This window comes from Ovis canadensis, chromosome 2 (genome assembly GCF_042477335.2).
Source record: "Ovis canadensis isolate MfBH-ARS-UI-01 breed Bighorn chromosome 2, ARS-UI_OviCan_v2, whole genome shotgun sequence".
NCBI lineage: Eukaryota > Metazoa > Chordata > Mammalia > Artiodactyla > Bovidae > Ovis > Ovis canadensis.
This window is the reverse complement of record NC_091246.1, coordinates 248,244,925-248,264,069: the sequence shown is the minus strand read 5'-3', so window position 1 is coordinate 248,264,069 and position 19,145 is coordinate 248,244,925. Positions and strand designations below refer to the sequence as shown.

Below are 19,145 nucleotides of genomic sequence, written 5' to 3'. Positions count from 1 at the left end.
TGGGCCTAGGTGCGTGGGCTTCAGTAGTTGCCGCACAGGGCTTAGTTGCTCCAAGGCATGTGGGATCTTCCCAGACCAAGAATCAAACCCGTGTCCCCCGAATTGGCAGGTGGATTCTTAACCACTGGACCTACCAGGGAAGCCCTGAACGGTGACATTTCAAAGTAAAGACCCCCACTGTACTGAGGCCTGAAATAATATTTCCATAGTATCCTGACAGTCCTGATTTGACCAAGCAGGGACAAGAAAACGCCTCTGCCCAACCTGGAGGAGCCGCTGACGGTGGAAGATTATGTCTACTCCAGAATGAAGAAGAAAGCGGTCTTTTTCTCCACCCCACTTTTCCTTTGATTTGAAAACTGTAGCCCAGTAAGTTCTCAGTGTGGCACCCCCTCGTTCACCTGCTTGTAAGCCTCACAAGCATTCTACTCTAACAAATCATCTTATCTATCACTTTGCCTCTCTCTGAATTCCCTCTGTGCCAAGACATAAAGGAGTCGAGTTTCTCAGAAACAACCCCCTCCCACCCCTGCAAAAGCCAGCTAATGGTTTCCAAAAGATACTCTTAACAGAGTGAAAAGGTAACTTATTTAATGGGAGAAAATATTTACACATCACATACCTGATAAGGGATTAATATCCAGAGTATATGAAAAACTTCTAAAAATCAACAACAATAAAATGACCCAATTCAAAAATGGACAAAGTACCTGAACATGTATTTCTCTAGGGAGATACACACACACACATGGCCAAGAAGTATATGAAAAAAGATGGTTTACATCACAAATCATTAGGAAAATGCAGACCCAAACCACAACGAGATATCCTGTCACAACGATTAGAATGGCTACTATAAAAACAAAAGCAAAAGTCCCGGAAAATAACAAGTGTTGGCCAAGGAGTGGAGAAATCGGCACACTTCTGTGGTGCTGATTGCGGTCGCCGCTCAGTTGCTCAGTCGTGTCCAACTCTTTGCATCGTGCTGATGGAAGTGTAAAGTGGTACAGCTGCTGTGGGACACAGAATAGTAGTCCCTGAAAACACGAAAAATATAATTGCCACGTGGTTCATCCACTTTTGGGTACATAACAGAAGAGTTGAAAGCAGGGACGTGAACAGGTGCTTGCCACACCCATGCTCATAGCAGCATTATTCACCATGGCCAAAAGATAGAAATAACCCAAATGTTCATCTACAGATGAATGAGTAAACAAAATGTGGTATGTCCTTACCGGTGGAATATTATTTTCAGTCTTAAAAAGAATGGACATTCTAATATGTATTACAGCATGGATGATGTTCTCCACCTAGTCAAGGCTATGGTTTTTCCTGTGGTCACGTATGGATGTGAGAGTTGGACTGTGAAGAAGGCTGAGCACCGAAGAATTGATGCTTTTGAACTGTGGTGTTGGAGAAGACTCTTGAAAGTCCCTTGGACTGCAAGGAGATCCAACCAGTCCATTCTAAAGGAGATCAGCCCTGGGATTTCTTTGGGAGGAATGATGCTAAAGCTGAAACTCCAGTACTTTGGCCAACTCATGTGAAGAGTTGATTCATTGGAAAAGACTTTGATGCTGGGAGGGATTGGGGGCAGGAGGAGAAGGGAACGACAGAGGATAAGATGGCTGGATGGCATCACGGACTCGATGGACTTGAGTCTGAGTGAACTGCGGGAGTTGGTGATGGACAGGGAGGCCTAGCGTGCTGCGATTCATGGGGTCGCAAAGAGTCGGACACGACTGAGTGACTGAACTGAACTGAACTGATGTTCTGCTAAATGAAATAAGCTAGACACAGAGAGAAAATATTGTATGATTCCACTTAAGTGAGGTGCCTAGAGTAGCCAAAATCATAGAAACGGAAAACAGGATGGTGGTTATCAGGGGCTAGGGGGAGGGGAAAATGGGGAATTATTGTTTAAGGAGGACCGAGTTTCAATTCAAGAAGATGAAAAGGTCTGCAGATGAGTAGAGGTGATGGTTTCACGACAGTGTGAATGCCTTTAATGCCACTGAACTGTGCACCTAAAAGGGGTTAATGGTGAATTTTGTGTTATGTGTATTTTACCACGATACAAAAGCAGTGATGGGATTTTACTTCTGAGGTTAAGTTGCAAAAAGACTGTGACTTCCGTCTTGCTTGCTCTCCTGCTTTAACTCCCCCTGAGGGAAATCGTTGCCATATTGTGTGCTGTCTTTCAAAGAAGCCCCTGTGACAAGGAAATTAATTCTCCAGCCAATAGCCAGGAAGTAGTCCTGTGGACAGCCAGCTGAGTAAGTCTGGAAGTGAAACCTTCCCGACTTCCAGCCTTGAAATGACCAGCTGACTCCTTATTGCTATCTCGGGAAGAGCTTGAGCCTCTTGTTGATTGAATGAGACAGAGACGAAATCTCTAAATTACAGAAAACATTGTTAAGAATGTGAATTGTTAAGAATGTGAACAAGTGATTATCATTCTATTTCCAAATGAATGAGCACAGGAATGAGAAAAGGATTATCTAAATAAACCTAGTTTTGCCAGCCATGGGAGTTGAAGGACTGTTTGGCCACATGGGTTGTTTTACCTGCCAAGAACACGAGGGCACTTCTGGTGCCCAAAGTGAAAGAAAGTGAAGTCTCTCAGTTGTGTCTGACTCTTCGCAACCCCGTGGATTGTAGCCCGCCAGGCTCCTCTGTCCATGGGATCTTCCAGGCAAGAGTACTGGAGTGGGTTGCCGTTTCCTTCTCCAGGGGATCTTCCTGACCCAGGGATCGAACCCAGGTCTTCCACATTGCAGGCAGATGCTTTACTAGGGAAGCCCAGTGCAAGCTCTACACAACCCCCAACATCCACTCTTATGGTTAACAATGTTTTGGCTCCGGGAAAATGCTTTCCAGATGTCTTGCTGCATGATCTTGAAACAAAAAGCAACTGCATCCAAATGATAATGAAGTTTTGTGGTTGATTTTGTTGTTTTGAGTATAAATTTGACAAGGTAGGAAGCTGGGATATCTTTTATTTAAATTTTTTTAGTTTGTTCTGTTTAAATATTTAGACAAATGATATGTGGGTCTCCATGTGCACCCTTGCCCCAGACCTTCACATACATCAGGGACAGTGATGCCAAAATCCTGGCTCTCTGTGCATTAAGGCCAAAAAGATATATGGAGACAGAGCTTTGGAGAAAGAAGAAAAATCAGCTTTATTCTTTGCCAGACAAAGAGGGAACATAATAGGCTACTGGCTCAAGAACTGGGGCTCACTTCCTGGGGACTAGGGAGAGATTTTATATCCTAATGAAGGTCTTGGAGAAGGCACTGGCACCCCACTCCAGTACTCTTGCCTAGAAAATCCCATAGGCGGAGCAGCCTGGTAGGCTGCAGTCCGTGGGGTCGCTAAGAGTCAGACATGACTGAGTGACTTCACTTTCACTTATCACTTTCATGCATTGGAGAAGGAAATGGCAACCCACTCCAGTGTTCTTGCCTGGAGAATCCCAGGGATGGGGGAACCTTGTGGGCTGCCGTCTATGGGGTTGCACAGAGTCAGACACGACTGAAGCGACTTAGCAGCAGCAGCAGCAGTGAAGGTCTTGCCTTATTTTTTCTTTTGCAAAATTTCAAAATGGTCACAGTTGGCATCAGGTAACTTGGTGACTGGGGTTAATCTTGTCTAAAGTCCATCTGAAACAAAGAATGCTACTAGGGCGTGTAGGGGGAGAATACCAGAAGCAGAATGTGATTCATATGGAGTCAGAGAGTAATTAGCTTTGTGAAGGCTAAGTCTGGCTACAGGTGTTTGTTCATATTAACCAAGAATAACCAAGATTGCTTAACTCTTTCAGGCCTGTTTATGTTATTTCCCCAGCCTGTTCCTGGTTTCATTTTTTTCCTTATCAGAAAAGTCTCATTATAATGTAAGAAAAGTCTCATCTCTATTTTTGCTGCAACAGTGGGTCTCAGTATCATCTTGGACGATCAGTCGCTCAGTCGTGTCCAACTCTGTGCAACATCATGGACTGTAGCCCACCAGGATCCTCTGCGCATGGAATTTCCAGGCAAGAGTACTGGAGTGGGTTGCCATTTCCCTCTCCAGGGGATCTTCCCAACCTGGGGGTCGAGCCTGTGTCTCCCGCATTGGCAGGCAGATTCCTTACCACTGCGCCCCCTCGGAAGCCCTTAGTATCACGGTATGTTGAAAAAGAAGCTCCATGGTATAAAGAAGTATTTTTATTTTTCTTATCCTGCCCCCTCCCTGTCTTCCCCTCCGCCTCCTCCTCCTCTTCTTTTTACTGTGGGAAATTAATGTAACATAAAATTTACTAATTTAGTAATTTTTAGGTGTATATTCATATTGTTGGGTAACCATCAGCATCACCCATCTCCCAAACTTTTTCATCTCGTAAAACTGAAACTGTATATTCATGTTTTTGTTGTTGCTGTTGTTTATTTGTTTTTATTGAAGTGTAGTTGATTTACAACGGAGAAGGCAGTGGCACCCTGCTCCAGTAGTCTTGCCTGGAAAATCCCATGGACGGAGGAGCCTGGTAGGCTGCGGTCCATGGGGTCGGAAAGAGTCGAACACGACTGAGCGACTTCACTTTCCCTTTTCACTTTCATGCATTGGGGAAGGAAATGGCAACCCACTCCAGTGTTCTTGCCTGGAGAATCCCAGGGATGGGGGAGCCTGGTGGGCTGCCGTCTATGGGGTCACACAGAGTCGGACACGACTGAAGCGACTTAGCAGCAGCAGCAGTTGATTTACAATATCATGTGAAACTCTATACTATTAAACAGTAACTCCCCCTTCTCCCTCTTTCCAGTCCATGGTAAGCCCCGTTATATTTTCTGTCTCTATGAGTTTGACTACTCAAGGAACTTCCATTCATATAAGTGGAATCATACAGCATTATCTTTTGGTGATTAGCTTATTTCACTTAGCACATTGTCTTCAAGTTCCACCCATCCTGTGGCAACTGTTAAAAGTTCCTGTCCTTTTAAAATGAAATAGTATTATATTTTATGTATATGCTACATTTTGCTTATCCATTCACTCATCAATAGACATGTGAGTTGCTTCCATGTTTTAGTTATTGTGAATAATGTTGATGGGAACATGGACGTAAGAAATATCTGAGACCTCCACTTTAAACTCTTTTGGGTATGTACCCAGAGGTGGAAGTGATGAACCATATGATAATTACGGTAACTATATTTTTTAATTATTTCAGGAGCCAGCATACTGTTTTCCACAGTGGCCATTCGAGTTTACATTCCTGAGTGCAGAACTGATGTTTTTCAACTGTGGTGCTAGAGAAGACTCTTGAGAGTCCCTTGGACTACAAGGAGATCAAACCAGTCAATCCTAAAGGAAATCACTCCTGAATATTCATTGGAAGGACTGATGCTGAAGCTGAAGCTCCAGTAATTTGGCCACCTGATGTGAGGAGTCAGTTCTTTCGAAAAGACCCTGATGCTGGGAAAGATTGAAGGCAGGAGGAGGAGGGGACGACAGAGGATGAGACGGTTGGATGGCATCACTGACTCAATGGACATGAGTTTGAGCAAGCTCTGGGAGATGGTGAAGGACAGGGAAGCCTGGGGTGCTGCAGTCCACGGGGTTGCAAAGAATCGGACATGACTGAGCAGCTGAAAACAGAAGCAATGCACAAGGGTTGCAGTGTCTCTAAATCCTCACCAGAGTTCTCTGAGCTCGCAGTTCCTCTCTCTTCTCCTGGGAGGATTCTTGGCTTTTTTTCCCCATCATGGCCCCCAAACACCAGTCTTCTCTTCCACCCCAAGCGAAGAAACTGAAGAAAGCCAGGCCAACTCCTGCCTCCAGGCCAGACGAGGCATCTGCTTCTTCAAACTTGCCGAAGGAAGAAAAAGAACAGCAAGAAGCAATTGAACATATTGATGAAGTACAAAATGAAATAGACAGGCTTAATGAACAAGCCAGTGAGGAGATTTTGAAAATAGAACAGAAATATAACAAACTCCGCCAACCATTTTTTCAGAAGAGGTCAGAATTGATCGCCAAAATCCCAAATTTTGGGGTAACAACATTTGTTAACCATCCACAAGTGTCTGCACTGCTTGGGGAGGAGGATGAAGAGGCGCTGCATTATTTGACAAGAGTTGAAGTGACAGAATTTGAAGACGTTACATCAGGTTACAGAATAGATTTTTATTTTGATGAAAACCCTTACTTCGAAAATAAAATTCTCTCCAAAGAATTTCATCTGAATGAGAGTGGTGATCCATCTTCAAAGTCCACTGAAATCAAATGGAAATCTGGAAAGGATTTGACGAAACGATCACATCAAACACAGAATAAAGCCAGCAGGAAGAGACAGCATGAGGAACCAGAAAGCTTCTTCACCTGGTTTACTGATCATTCTGATGCAGGTGCAGATGAGTTAGGAGAGGTCATCAAAGATGATATTTGGCCAAATCCATTACAGTACTACTTGGTTCCTGACATGGATGATGAGGAAGGGGAAGGAGAAGAGGATGACGACAATGACGAAGAGGAGGAAGGATTGGAAGACATTGATGAAGAAGGGGATGAGGATGAAGGTGAAGAAGATGAAGATGATGATGAGGGGGAGGAAGGAGAGGAAGATGAAGGAGAAGATGACTAATGGAACACTGATGGATTCCAACCATTTTTAATTTTCTCCAGTCCCTGGGAGCAAGTTGCAGTCTTTATTTTTTTTTTTCCTCCTCTTGTGCTCAGTCGCCCTGTTTTTGAGGTCTTTTTTCTCCTTTATACCATGGTTCACACCTTATTTGGGCGGGGCGGGGGGGATACCTTGAGCAGAATTCAGTGGGACAAGAATCTCTACCCCTTTCTGTTCCAAATTCATTTTTATCCCTTCCTGTCTCAACAAAAACTATGGAATCAACACCACCATGCTCTGTGGGAAAAAAAGAAAAACCTTCTGCTCCCTTAGCTCTGCTGGAAGCTGGAGGGTGCTAGGCCCCTGTGTAGTAGTGCATAGAATTCTAGCTTTTTTCCTCCTTTCTCTGTATATTGGGCTCAGAGATTACACTGTGTCTCTATGTGAATATGGACAGTTAGCATTTACCAACATGTATCTGTCTACTTTCTCTTGTTTAAAAAAAGAAAAAAAAAACTTTAAAAAATGGGGTTATAGAAGGTCAGCAAAGGGTGGGTTTGAGATGTTTGGGTGGGTTAAGTGGGAATTTTGACAACATGGCTTCTCCTTTGGCATGTTTAATTGTGATGTTTAACGGACATCCTTGCAGTTTAAGACGACACTTTTAAAATAAAATTCTCTCCTAATGATGACTTGAACCCTGCCACTCGATGGGAGAATCAGCAGAACCTGTAGGATCTTATTTGCAATTGACATTCTCTATTGTAATTTTGTTCCTGTTTATTTTAAAATTTTTCTTTTTGTTTCACTGGAAAGGAAAGATGATGCTCAGTTTTAAACGTTAAAAGTGTACAAGTTGCTTTGTTACAATAAAACTAAATGTGTATACACACACACACACACACACACACAAAATCCTCACCAACATTTGCTATTTTTTGCTTTTTTATTTTTGTTTTTGTAATAGTCATCCTAATGATTGTGAAGTGGTATCTCATTGTGGTTTAGCTTTGCCCTTCCCTGATGATTAGTGATGTGGACTATTTTAGATATACTTTTTGGTCATCTGTATATCTTCTTTGGAGAAAATCTATTCATGTTCTTTGCCAGTTTTTGGATTGGGTCATTTTGTTGCTGTTGTTTTTATAGGAGTTCTTTATATGTTCTGGATATTAATCCCTTATGAGAAAATATGTACAAATATTTTCTCTCATTTGCTAGGTTGTCTTTTCACTCTGTTGATCGTGTCTTTTGATGCGCAAGACTTTCCTGGTGGCTCAGATGGTAAAAGTGTCTGCCTACAATGTGGGAGACCTGGGTTTGATCCCTGGGTCGGGAAGATCCCCTGAAGAAGGAGGAAATGGCAACCCACTCCCATGGAAAATCCCATGGACAGAGAAACCTGGTAGGCTACAATCCATGGGGTCACAAAGAGTCGGATACGACTGAGCGACTTCACTTTCACTTTGATGCAGAAAAGTTTTTCATGAAACCCAATTTGCTTCTTTTTTCTTTTTTTTTTGTCTGTGCCTTTGGTGTCATAATCCAACACTACATTGGCCAATCTAAATCTTGTCCCATGTTTTCTTAAGAGTTTTAGCTCTGATGTTTAGGTCTCTGGCCCATTTGTGCTTACTTTTTGTATATGGTATAAAACGAGAGTCCAACTTCACTCTTCTGAATGTGGATATTCAGTTCCCCTGGCACATTTGTTGAAAAGACTATACTTTCTCCCACTGAATGGTCTTGGCACCCTTGTTGGAAATCACGTGACCATATATGTGAGAGTTCATTTCTAGGGTCTCTATTCCATTCCTTTGATCTCTATGTCTATGGTTATGCCAGTTTCCCATTGTTTTGATTACTATAGCTTTGTAGTAAGTATTGAAATCAGAAAGTTTGAGACATTCCATTTTGTTCTTCTGTTTTCAAGATTGTTTTGGCTATTCAGGGTCCCTTGAGATTGTATATGAATTTTAGGACAGATTTTCCTGTATGACAAAATGTCATTGCATGTTGATAGGGATTTCATTAGATGTATAGATCACTATGTAGTGTTGGCATCTGAACAATATTAATCCATGAACATTGGTGTCTTTCTACTTGTTTATGTCTTCTTTAATTTCTTCTAACATTAAAAAATGTTTTTATTTTAGTTTTCATTGACTAAGACTTTCACTTACTTCCTTCATTCTTTTTCTGGCGGCTCAGAGGGTAAAGCGCCTACTCGCAATGCGGGAGACTTGGGTTTGATCCCTGGGTTGGAAGTTCCCCTGGAGAAGGAAATGGCAACCCACTCCAGTATCCTTGCCTGGAGAATCCCATGGATGGAAGAGCCTGGTGGGCTATAGTCCATGGGTCGCAAAGAGTCGGACACGACTGAGCGAGCTCACTTCATTTCACTTCACTTCACCTCCTTGGTTAAATTAACTACTATTTTATTCTTTTTGATACTGTTGCAAATTGTGTTGTTTTCTTCATTTCCTTTTCAGATTTTACATTGTTAGTATGTAGAAATGCAACTGATTTTGAGGCCCTGACTTTTTATTCTGCTACTTTGTCAAATTTTTTTTTTATTGTTTCTAACGGATTTTGGTGGAATTTTAGGATTTTCTATACATAAAAAATCATATCTGCAAACAGAGATAATTTTACTTCTTTTTCTTGCTTAAATTGCTCTGTTTAGGACTCCAGGACTGTGTCTAATAGAAATGGCAAAAGCAAGCATCCTTGCCTTCTTCCTGCTCTTAGAGGAAAATCTTTCAGTCTTTCACCATCAGCTATGATGTTTGCTGTGGGTTTTTCATATATGACTTTTATTATGTTGAGATAGTTTCTTTCTATTTCTAGTTTACTGAATGTTTTATGTTGTCAAATTCTTTTTCTGCATCAATTGAGATGATCATGTGGTTTTTTCCTTCATTCTGTTTCAGTGGTGATTAACTTCAGAAAAAAATTGATCAGTTTTCTATGTTAAACCATCCTTGCATTTCAGGAATAAATTCCACTTGATCATGGTGTTTTATCCCTTTACTATGCTGTTGAATTCAGTTTGGTAGTATTTTTTAAGGGTTTTTATATTAATGTTGATAAGAGATATTGGTGTGTGGTTTTCTTTTCTTGTAATGTCTTATCTGGCTTTGGTATCAGGGTATTATAAAATGAATTAGAAAGTATTCCCTCCTCTTTAATTTTTGGGACAATTTTGAGAAGGGTTGGTATTAGTTCTTCTGAAATTTTGGCTTCCTTGGTGGCTCAGATGGTAAAGAATCTGCCTGCAATGTGGGAGACCGGGGTTTGATCCCACGGCAACCCACTCCAGTATTCTTGCCTGGAGAATCCCCAGGGACAGAGGAGCCTGGCAGGCTACAGTCCATAGGGTTGCAAGAAGTCAGACATGACGGAGTGACTAAGCACAGCACAAATGTTGGTAGAATTCACCAGTGAAGTCATTAGGTCAAAGCTTTTCCTTTGTCAGAAGATTTTGATAACTGACTTAATCTCCTTGCTAGTTATGGGTCCAATAAGATTTTTTATTACTTTATGACTCAGTCTTGGTAGGTTATGCGTTTCTAGAAATGCTTACATTTCATCTAGATTATCCCATTTGTTGGAGCACAGTTGTTCATAGTACTCTCTTATAATCTTCATGTGTGTGTGTGTGTGTGTGTGTGTGTGTGTAGAATTGGCAGTAATGTCTCTACTTTCACTCTAGATTCTAAGTCTCTACTTTCACTCTAGATTCTAAGTAAATTGAGTTCTCTCTTTTTTCTTAGTCAATAAAGCTAATTTGTCAATTTTGTTGCATTATTTTTTTCAAAGAACCAACTTTTGGTTTTGTTGATTTTCTATTCTCTATTTTATTTATCTCTGTTCAAATCTTCATTATTTCCTTTCTTCTACTACCTTTGTGCTTAGTTTGTTTTTCTTTTTCTAGTCCTTTAAGGTGGAAAGCTAGATTGTTCATTTGAGATCTTTCTTGTTTTTTTATTGTGTTTATACTTACCCATTTCTTCCTTAGCCCTGTTTCTGCTGGGTTACAAAAGTTTCGATAGGTTGCGCTCTCAATTTCATTTGGTTGTAAGTGCTTCTTAATTTCTCTTATGATATATTTGATCCATCAATTGTTTAAGAGTGTCTTGTTTAATTTCCACAACTTTGTGACTTTTCCAGTTTTCCTTCTGTCACTGACTTCTGACTTCATCCTGTTGTAGTCAGAGTTCAGTTCATTCAGTTCAGCCCCTCAGTCGTGTCTGACTCTTTGTGATCCCATGGACTGCAGCACGCCAGGCCTCCCTGTCCATCAACAACTCCCAGAGCTTGCTCAAACTCATGTCCATTGAGTCGGTGATGCCCTCCAACCATCTCATCCTCTGTCGTCCCCTTCTCCTCCTGCGTTCAATTTTTTTCCAGCATCAGGATCTTTTCAAATGAGACAGTTCTTCACATCAGGTTGGAAGTTTCAGCTTCAGCATCAGTCCTGCCAATGAATATTCAGGACTGATTTCCTTTAGGATGGACTGGTTGGATCTCCTTGCAGTCCAAGGGACCCTCAAGAGTCTTCTCCAACACCACAGTTCAAAAGCATCAATTCCTCGGCGCTCAGCTTTCTTTATAGGCTGACTCTCACATCCATACATGACTATTGGGAAAACTATAGCTTTGACTACATGGACCTTTGTGGTCAGAGAAGATACTTTAAATGATATCCATATTTTTTAAATATATTGAGACTTCATTTGAGACATAAAATATGGTCTACCCTGGAAAACGCCCCATGAGCACTTGAGAAGAATGTATATGTTGTTGTTGTTAGGCAGAGTGTCCTCCATATGTCTGTTAGATCTGGTTCATTTATTGCGTTGTTAGACAAGTCCTCTTTATTTTTTATTTTTACTTGTCTTCTACCTGATTGTTGTATTTTTCAGTAAGAATGGCATGTTGAAGTCTTCAACCATCATAGTGGAAATCTCCATTTCTCCCCTTAGTCCTATGAATTTTTGCTTCATACATTTGATACTTTGTTATTATGTACATAAACGTATTCTTTTAAATCTGTGCAAGTTGATTGTCTTTTTCAGTCAATGGGTGACACACCCATTTTTATGGGCAGGTGACCTTTTTGATTACTCCTGGGTGGGGATTACATTTATCCAGTATGCTCCCAATGGCCCTGATGCTGCTGCTGCTGCTAAGTCGCTTCAGTCGTGTCCGACTCTGTGCAATCCCAGAGACGGCAGCCCACCAGGCTCCCCCTTCCCTGGGATTCTCCAGGCAAGAACACTGGAGTGGGTTTCCATTCCTTCTCCAATGCAGGAAAGTGAAAAGAGAAAGTGAAGTCACTCAGTCATCTCCGACTCCTAGCGACTCCACGTACTGCAGGTTACCAGGCTCCCCCTCCATGGGATTGTCCAGGCAAGGGCTGTCTAATTTTGATTAGTCAACTGTCTGATGTTGTCTGTGCTACACCAGTAGTTATTTTACATTATCAGCATTTTGGGGGTGGGTGGGTGGGTAATAGAAACCTTTGATCACTTTAAATTTTAAACCCAATTTTGACCCAGTAATTAAAATTGGCCTGTCCAGGTAATAATCAGAACTTTGAACTTGGTTGAGAGTTGATGCTCCATTCTTCCTTATTCTTCTTCTGCAGCTTGCTAACTATGTAGCTTTTGACACCACTGAGATTTTAGTCACGGAGGAGGAAAGGCAAAGGAGAACAGGAAAGTTCCTTCTGCACTAGATAGAGCTCTTGTCAGATGGCTTCATGTTTTCCTAGCTTGATGGACATCGAAAGCTGCCTCTTTTTCTCATGGGCACTTTTGGGAGATCTTCATGAGTTTCAATTCAGTTCAGTACAGTCCCTCAGTTGTGTCTGACTCTTTGCGACCCCATGAATTGCAGCACGCCAGGCCTCCCTGTCCGTCACCATCTCCCAGAGTTCACTCAGACTCATGTCCATCGAGTCCGTGATGCCATCCAGCCATTTCTTTCTCGGTCGTCCGCTTCTCCTCCTGCCCCCAATCCCTCCCAGCATCAGAGTCTTTTCCAATGAGTCAGTTCTTCACATTAGGTGGCCAAAGTATTGGAGTTTCAGCTTTAGCATCATTCCTTCCAAAGAAATCCCAGGGCTGATCTCCTTCAGAATGGACTGGTTGGATCTCCTTGCAGTCCAAGGGACTCTCAAGAGTCTTCTCCAACACCACAGTTCAAAAGCATCAATTCTTCGGTGCTCAGCCTTCTTCACAGTCCAACTCTCACATCCATACATGACCACAGGAAAAACCATAGCCTTGACTAGATGGACTTTAGTCAGCAAAGTAATGTATCTGCTTTTGAATATACTATCTAGGTCGGTCATAACTTTTCTTCCAAGGAGTAAGCGTCTTTTAATTTCATGGCTTCAATCACCATCTGCAGTGATTTTGGAGCCCAGAAAAATAAAGTCTGACAGTTTCCACTGTTTCTCCATCTATTTCCCATGAAATGATGGGACTGGATGGCATGATCTTCGTTTTCTGAATGTTGAGCTTTAAGCCAACTTTTTCAGTCTCCTCTTTCACTTTCATCAAGAGGCTTTTTAGTTCCTCTTCACTTTCTGCCATAAGGGTGGTGTCATCTGCATATCTGAGGTTATTGATATTTCTCCCGGCAATCTGGAGTCCAGCTTATGTTTCTTCCAGCCCAGCGTTTCTCATGATGTACTCTGCATAGAAGTTAAATAAGCAGGGTGACAATATACAGCCTTGATGTACTCCTTTTCCTATTTGGAACCAGTCTGTTGTTCCATGTCCAGTTCTAACTGTTGCTTCCTGACCTGCATATAGGTTTCTCAAGAGGCAGGTCAGGTGGTCTGGTATTCCCATGTCTTTCAGAATTTTCCACAGCTTATTGTGATCCACACAGTCAAAGGCTTTGGCATAGTCAATAAAGCAGAAATAGATGTTTTTCTGGAACTCTCTTGCTTTTTCCATGATACAGAGGATGTTGGCAATTTGATCTCTGGTTCCTCTGCCTTTTCTAAAACCAGCTTGAACATCAGGGAGTTCACAGTTCACGTGTTTGTGAAGCCTGGCTTGGAGAATTGTGAGCATTACTTTACCTGCATGTGAGATGAGTGCAATTGTGCGGTAGTTTGAGCATTCTTTGGCATTGCCTTTCTTTGGAATTGGAATGAAAACTGACCTTTTCCAGTACTGTGGCCACTGCTGAGTTTTCCAAATTTGCTGGCATATTGAGTGCAGCACTTTCACAGCATCATCTTTCAGGATTTGAAATAGCTCAACTGGAATTCCATCACCTCCACTAGCTTTGTTCATAGTGATGCTTTCTAAGGCCCACTTGACTTCACATTCCAAGATGTCTGGCTCTAGATTAGTGATCACATCATCATGATTATCTGGGTCGTGAAGATCTTTTTTGTACAGTTCTTCTGTGTATTCTTGCCACCTCTTCTTAATATCTTCTGTTTCTGTCGGGTCCATACCATTTCTGTCCTTTATCAAGCCCATCTTTGCATGAAATATTCCCTTGGTATCTCTAATTTTCTTGAAGAGATCTTTAGTCTTTCCCATTCTGTTGTTTTCCTCTATTTCTTTGCATTGATAACAGAAGAAGGCTTTCTTATCTCTTCTTGCTATTCTTTGGAACTCTGCATTCAGATGTTTATATCTTTCATTTTCTCCTTGCTTTTTGCCTCTCTTTTTTTCATAGGAATGAAGCAGGGCAAAGACTAATAGAGTTTTGCCAAGAAAATGCACTGGTCATAGCAAACACCCTCTTCCAACAACACAAGAGAAGACTCTACACATGGACATCACGAGATGGTCAACATTGAAATCAGACTGATTATATTCTTTGCAGCCAAAGATGGAAAAGCTCTATACAGTCAACAAAAACAAGACCAGGAGCTGACTGTGGCTCAGATCATGAACTCCTTATTACCAAATTCAGACTCATATTGAAGAAAGTAGGGAAAACCACTAGACCATTCAGGTATGACCTAAATCAAATCCCTTATGATTATACAGTAGAAGTGAGAAATAGATTTAAGGGCCTAGATCTGATAGATAGAGTGCCTGATGAACTATGGACTGAGGTTCATGAGTTTACCTGCCTGCAATTTCTTTGCAGTGGGTCCTGCTCCTCCTTAAGCTGGCGGCTGCAGAAGTTCTCTCAGCTTCTGCCTCTTAGCAGTATACTTTCACTGCAGGAACCACCTTTGTGGGCAGGATCCCTGAAAATAACCCCACATATTTATAGTCTAGCTTTTCTTTGCTTCCTTTCTAATTGGCATTAAGGATATATGCACAGATTTACTGGGCTGAAGATAGCTTGGACTCAGAAGGGTAGGAACCTCCCATTCCAGAGCAAGTTATATTCTATTTCCTAGGGATACAAACCCTGTAGACTATGCCAGTGTAGCAGAGAGACTCAAATCAGAGGTTTTGGTATCTCCTTAAGCCAGGTGTGAGTTCTCTGTGTATGACTCTGAGAATATCTCTCAATCTGCCTCTCTGAACTTCAATTTTCTCATCTGTTAAGTGGAGATAATAATATTACATACCTTAGGAGGAGTGTGTTGAGAATTAAATAAGAATTAAATGTATATAAATTGCTTGGTACACTGTTTTGCTCATTGTAAAGTGCTCGATACTCATTCCTTATTATCTAATAAGGGGTTCATTTGGAATATGCAAAATATCATAGTTTTGAAATGCGCAAGGTATTAGTTATAACAAAATAAAATAAAGATCTATCCATTAAAGGGAAGGAGATGGTATGAAAATTCAGCAATGGTGAACTGGAGTCAAGAAATCAGACCATCCTTGGGCAAGATATTTCATATCCCTATTGCATTCGAAACTGTGAATTTAAAGGAGACTGCTTGGTGCCTGTGTAGTCACACCGTGGTGTCAACTAGGCCAAAGTGTTTTAATCATTTACTAAAGCTATGTCACTACGTTTTTTTGTGCTGTGGCAAACACAAGCTCTTGGGCCATGGAAGCTTGACTCACAGTCTCTTCCCAAGCCTATGCAATCAGCCAGAGAACAAACATCAGCCTGCTTGAGTCACTGGAAAATTCCAGATGTTTGTTGCCCATTAGCTGCCAAATCGATGACTAGGGAGGCCATCAACTGTGATAAGTAGCTAAAGCCTATTACCACCATGGTCCCCTGAAGAAAGATCTGTCCCATGGGCATATTCCTTACAAGGGCCACATAAAATATGTCATCTTTAAAAGCCTTTTCAACTTTTCTAGACTATTTCTTTTCTGTGTAAATTCACTAACTCCGCTTACAGACCCAGTGTCAGAGAAGCAGCCAAAAATAGCAAGGAGGAAGGGCATCCTCGAAGCTAGAGACTTCACCTTTACCGTGATGTTTGTGGTGGTTTAGTCGCTCAGTCGTGTCTGACTCTTTGTGACCCCATGGACTGTGGCCCGCCAGGCTCCTCTGTCCAGGGATGCTCCAGGCAAGAATACTGGAGTGGGTTGCCATTCCCTTCTCCAGGGGATCTTCCCGACCCAGGAATCGAACCCGGATCTCCTGCATTGCAGGCAGATTCTTTACCGACTGAGCTACAAGGGAAGCCCTCCCTTGATGTTGGGGGCATACATTAAGAGTCTGACCTATATATTTACTTTAGTAATTTCACCTCTAGGAATTTATTTAAAGAAGTGAAGTTTCATCCATAAGGATATTCAGCTCAGCATGTAATAGGAGAGATTGAAAACAACAGTAGGGAGGTTGGCAAAGTTAATGACAGATGGTCACAACATAGAACACTGTTAGCAACCATAAGTAGGTGTGTATATATGCGCAGAAACACGTTCACAACACATTGAGTTTAAGAAGTGAAAAGAAAAAAGTCAGGTAACAAAAGAATGTATACCATTTATTACCATTTTTATAATAAGGGGGAAAAAGCTCAATAACTAGGGTCTTTCTATGTGTCAGGCATTGTTCCAAGTACTTCAAAGGTGTTGACTTATTTAACTCCTTACACTAACTATTAGGTACTATTATTATCACCATTTTATGGATGAGGAAACTAAAGCACAGAGAGGTTAAAGAGCCTGCCACGGTCATATGCCAGTAAGTCATAGAGCTGAGATTCGACTCTGGACAGGCTGTGGAGTCTGTGCTCATATTGCTTCTCAGTATAGGAAAAAAGGCTGGAAGGATGTCCTCAGGAAACCTTATCTCTGTGCTTATCTCTGGGAGGTATGTTTTGTTGTGTTTTTTTGTTTATCTGCCTTCTATACAGTTAACACACATTACCCTTATGTAGCAAGACAAACGCCAACAGAAATGTTTAAGGAGATCTTTTTGCAGATTTGAACCAGTCTCTCTAAGCCTCAATTTCCTCATTTGTAGAAGAACACTACAAATTCTTTACTCTATTTAACAGTGCAAAGAGAGAGTAATAACATCTTTCCTACAGAGCTGATGCCTGTATTAAAGCAATGCTTGTGAAAGCACTCTGATAATGTATAATTGGAATGTGTTAAAAAGTGCCAGTTGGACTATAAAGTAAGCTGAGCTCCGAAGACTTGATGCTGTTGAACTGTGCTGTTGGAGAAGATTCTTGAGAGTCCCTTGGACTGCAAGGAGATCCAACCAGTCCATCCTAAAGGAGATCAGTCCTGGGTGTTCATTGGAAGGACTAATGTTGAAGCTGAAACTCCAATACTTTGGGCACCTGATGCGAAGAGCTGACTCATTTGAAAAGACCCTGATGCTGGGAAAGATTGAAGGCAGGAGGAGAAGGGGACAACAGAGGATGAGATGGCTGGATGGCATCACTGACTCAATGGACACGGGTTTGGGTGGACTCCGGAGTTGGCGATGGACAGGGAGGCCTGGCGTGCTGTGGTTCATGGAGTCGCAAAGAGTCGGACACGACTGAGTGACTGAACTGAACTGAAAAAGTGCCAGATGCTACAGTACAAAGCAATACAAAGTAGAATGCAATGAGGCAAGATGTCTGCAGGAATTCAGAGACTGTCAAGCTGAGCCAACTCATGGGAGCTCGAGGGGGTTCATTGCTCTTCTGATTCTCTTTAGAGCCTTCCATGACTTTTTTTTTGGTATCGTTTATTTATTTGGCTGCACCAGGTCTCAGCTGTGGCGTGCAGATCTTCCATCTTCACTGCAGCATGCAGGATATTTTACTTGTGGCATGCGGGGTCTGGTTCCTGGACCAGGGATCAAACCTGGGCCCCCTGTGCTGGGAGAATCTTAGCCTTTTAGCGCTGGGCCACAGGGGAAGTCCCGAGCCTCCGATGACTTCTGAGCTGAGGATTATATGCCTCTTCCTCATGCCCTACACGTGACTTGTTGGGAGACAGGTATTGTCATGGTTTACATATAAGTAGATGGCTCTCATCGCCCATTACTATTTTTTTTCATTGAGTATTGGTCTCCCAGATCTCCTCTTATTATCAATCCACTTGCCCGTCGGAGGCTGTTATGGTTGTTCTGAATGTTGCTGCCCCTCTCATTGTTCACACAGCTTCTGGCCTGAAGGCCTGGGAGTTCTCCCTGCAGTGGGCAGAGGGATGGACAGCTTGGCTTAATGGACTAGCAGGGAGCTTGCTGATGGAGCCTGGAGTCCACATGTGAGACATACACTTCATGAAGCTAACCTATGTTCCTCTGGGTATTCAGGAGCTAGTTTCTCACTCTTTCCGGTTGTTTCGTATGATCATCATCTTTGAGGATTATGGAGGACAAAGGGTGTCTCCTTCACACATGCATCCCCATGTAGGGGGGCTGCCCTTAGGAAAACCGAGAGCAGAAATTGTCAACCAGAGTGAGACACTGCAATCAGGTGTATGGTGGGCAAAACTTTATCCTCACCTTGGTAAGATCTTCAGCTGGACCTAAGAATGAAACGGACATAAAGCAAACTAGCAAGGGAGGCGCATTCAAGTCTATTTAATATAAGTTTTGTGTGACATAGGAGCCTACATAGGGAAATGAAGACCCTAAGAAGCGGCAAAGCCTAAATGCTTTTCATTTTTTAAAAATTTATTTGTTTATTTTTATTTTATTTCTGGTTGTGCTGGGTCTTTGTTGCTGTGTTTGGGCTTTCTCTACTTTCTGGGGGCAGGGGCTACTCCCTAGCCTATTTCTCACTGCAGTGGTTTCTCTTGTGGCAGAGGACAGGATCCAGGCACACAGGTTTCAGTAGCTACGGTCCTTGGGCTCTCAAGCAGGGGCTCAGTAGTTGTGGCACGTGGGCTTCGTTGCCCTTTGGCATTTGGGAACCTCTTGGGCCAGAAGTTTCATTTCAAGGAGGATTCTTAGCCGCTGGACCACCAGAGAAGTTCCCTACATACTTCTCTATTAGACTGAACGAAGGGAGGCAGCTGCGGAAAAATAACTAAAATATCTGGGGAGCCTAGAGGAAGATGGGGGCTTCCCTGATGGCTCAGCAGTAAAGAATCCACCTGCAATGCAGGAGACGTAGGAGACTCGGGTTCAATCCCTGGGTTGGGACGACCCCCTGGAGAAGGAAGTGGCAACCCACTC

At 42.3% G+C, this 19,145-nt stretch overlaps 1 protein-coding gene across 4 annotated transcripts in view; it reads left to right on the top strand.

Annotated features, from left to right (window-relative positions):
* Positions 1 to 7,080, top strand: part of LOC138434374 (protein SET-like) — a 35,163-nt gene extending 28,083 nt beyond the window's left edge. For 2 of the 4 annotated variants that reach the window (XM_069578980.1, XM_069578981.1), the window contains one exon: positions 5,214 to 7,080. In XM_069578980.1, coding sequence (XP_069435081.1) covers positions 5,748 to 6,626 — 879 coding nt within the window. In that variant the 5' untranslated portion in view covers positions 5,214 to 5,747 and the 3' untranslated portion in view covers positions 6,627 to 7,080. Of the gene's footprint in view, positions 1 to 236; positions 370 to 3,935; positions 4,173 to 5,213 lie in introns of those variants that run through there. The other 2 variants (XM_069578982.1, XM_069578983.1) reach the window with 2 other exon arrangements.
* Positions 7,081 to 19,145: the final 12,065 nt, after the last annotated feature.